Below are 2,945 nucleotides of genomic sequence, written 5' to 3' on the forward strand. Positions count from 1 at the left end.
CCTTTGTCTGTGAAGGGTTCCAACCCAACCATTCAAAGTGGCACTTTTGTATTTGTCACAGATCCTGGGTCTTCCTCCTCTGCTCCTTGATTTTCTTCATTTTCATAATAAGCATGTAATACCTTTTAAATAAAAAAAAATGATCACCCTTACAAAGAAATTTTTAAAATCTGTGGCCTCCATTGTGACACCTGCTCCTGGCAACCTTGTCCTGCTCTGTTTGTGGGTCCAAGAAGGAAGTGTCTTAGTCCCTCTACGGCTATGGCAGCCTGCCCCTCCACCCCCACCCCTCAAGTCTTCCTCCTGTGGGTCCTTTAAATGCACCCCAGCCACTCCGGCTGCTGTCAGTCGTCTGCCTGACATTGTCACCATGCGCTGCTTCATCAGCCTCGCTCTCGGCCTGCTGGCCCTGGAAGTGGCCCTCGCTCAGAATCCCCGGGAACAAGTCTTTGACTCAGGTAGGCCCCCAGCTATTCACCTTACTGCTGGAAGCAGTTTGGAGCGTCCCCCAGACTGATCTCGGCCCTCTCTGCCCAGGGTGATGAAGAGGCGAGGAACAAGGGCTCCCCTTGGGGAGAATCCATGACTGGCAGGAAATCAGGGCCCTCAGATGGGTTGATGGGAGTTGCCCTCAGGCCCTGACCACTTCTAGTCAGGTCCTCAATGAGCCTGTGACTGTGACATGCTTCTTAATGGTCACAGCGGCCTTCACAGGCTTCTATCCCCCGGGGCCACAATTCTGGCAGTTCTTTGACCTTTCACACCTCCTTCTGAGAGGCCCTAGAAGTGAGGGTGACAGCTAGATCCTCATTTTTCGCCCTATCTTTTGTGCAGTCCAGGTCATGTGCCCTGAAGCCAGTGCCAGTGAGAACCCAGAGTGTATCAACTGTCGCACCAAAGCAGAGTGTGCCCAGAATGCCTTGTGTTGTCGCAGTTCCTGCAATGCTATCTGCAAGACTCCTGTCAACAGTAAGGCTCTGTCCAGTCCTGGTAGCGGGGAGGGGCCCGCAGGGTCAAGAGTCTGCCTGAAGAGGACACACAGGCCTTTGCACCCATGCACCAGCTCTGTGAGACCCACTCACCTGCCAGAGCCTCCCTCCAACCTCCTGGCCAGCCTGGGTCCTGAGATCTCTGGGCTACCAAGGGTGTTGCCTAACACCAGGGGAAGGACCTCAGCAAAAACCCATCCACAGAATGGGGTCTTTTTAGTCAGAGGGTCAGTAAGGTGGATTCAGCAAAGCTGGGGCGTGAAAGGGCTTTGGGTGGTAAGAGAGTGACCATCTCTCCCCAGTTGATGCTCCAAAGGCTGGCCACTGCCCCTGGAATTCAATCAACCTGATCCCCACTGGCCCATGTCTGCTGGAAGATTCATGTTCCAGGGACAGTGATTGTGCTGGCAACAAGAAATGCTGCAAATACGGCTGCGCCATGCGGTGTCAGAGCCCACAAGCAGGTATGCAGCCTTGGGACCCCGGAACCCCATTTCTCCCTAGGCCTCCTCTGCTATCACCTTACCTTCCATCAGACCCAAGAACAGATGCAACGTGAGAACAGCCCCAGGACTAGGTCCCAGAGTAGGAGGAGAATGTCTTGGCCAAACCGCATACAACATGTTCGGGCTTATAGGTACTTGATATTGCTACTCACGGTAGGAATGAGTGTCGATGAGCAGGGCCTGGGAAAACAGACGGTTCTGCCACTCAAAGCTGGTGCTGGTGAGTTTATGAGCCAGACTGGACCTTTCACACTTGACCTGAGGGTGCACTGACGTGTTCAAAGTTAAGAACATGAGCAAGACATCAGCTCAAATCCAACTGTCCATGTCTACCTGTGACCTGGGTATCCCTCTTGTAGGTGAGGGTGTCTCACTCACCTGCATATTTGGTGATATAAAGAATTGTACACGCTCGCCTGAAAAGTAATAAAGGTGCCTTTCCTTCAGGTCCCTGGAATGATGGGTATGACCAGGTTAGAAGCAGAGGTAAACCCCCTCTTCATCCCCACCCTTTTCTCCTACAGAGCAGCAGTTCCTTCAGTGAGCAGCCTGCCCTGGGATCCCTGACTGCCAGGAGTGACCAGTCCTAGCTTGTTCAGCAAGAACCTTCACTCCCGGACCCAGAGAGAATATAATGCCTTCTATCTGCTGCTAATAAAAAATCCATTTGGCTCTATGTCTCTGTCAGTCTGTCTGTCTGTCCTGAAATCCTGAGGGAATGACAAAGCAAACTCAGGGCTGCCTTAGGCTCTCCAGGGTGGTGAGGCAGCCACAGGTGTTCCCCAGTGGTGAAAAGCACGGCGTGGGAGGGTGGGATACTGAGTCAGGGTTGCTGAGCCACAGCCAAACCCCATCAAGACTGTGGTACCACGGTGGATCTCAGGACCAGGAAAGGCCTCCTCACCTGGTGCCAGGGGTGTGAGAAAGGTCCTCTGCATCTGAACCCTTCAAAGGTGTGGTAAATTCCAGTCCTGGGACAAGGCAGAAACTGAGTCTGCAAGGGACTTCAAGCTGGACGGCAGTATACAATGAACAAGGCATAGTCACTGGGTGTGCAATGAACAAGGCATAGTCACTGTGTGTGCAATGAACTAGGCATAGTCACTGAGTGTGCAATGAACAAGGCATAGTCACTGAGTGTGCAATGAACAAGGCATAGTCACGAGTGTGCAATGAACAAGGCATAGTAACTGAGTGTGCAATGAACAAGGCATAGTAACTGAGTGTGCAATGAACAAGGCATAGTAAATGAGTGTCCAAGAAAAGGTCAGCCACACACTGACACCGCTCCAAGCCAGCGTCGTGGGCCCTACTCAGACATAAGCAGCATAACTCCTAGCTCATGCCACTCCTGACACTGTCAGCCTGGGTTCACATCAGACTCCGTGAGTAAGGGGTTCAGCTCCAAGTCTAGAGCCTCCCACACTCCTAACTCAGTCACTCCCACTGT

General features: G+C 52.5%; 1 protein-coding gene across 1 annotated transcript; it reads left to right on the forward strand.

The window, feature by feature from the left end:
- The first annotated feature begins 370 nt into the window (after positions 1–370).
- Positions 371–1,768, forward strand: LOC121459269 (whey acidic protein-like). The gene is made up of 4 exons (XM_041668802.1): positions 371–458; positions 835–969; positions 1,292–1,453; positions 1,653–1,768. Exons 1-4 carry the CDS (start codon positions 371–373, stop codon positions 1,766–1,768), a joined length of 501 nt encoding a protein of 166 aa, XP_041524736.1.
- Positions 1,769–2,945: the final 1,177 nt, after the last annotated feature.

The sequence above is a fragment of the Microtus oregoni genome, unplaced genomic scaffold, assembly GCF_018167655.1.
Source record: "Microtus oregoni isolate MIOR12 unplaced genomic scaffold, Mior012 000019F_ref0000042, whole genome shotgun sequence".
NCBI lineage: Eukaryota > Metazoa > Chordata > Mammalia > Rodentia > Cricetidae > Microtus > Microtus oregoni.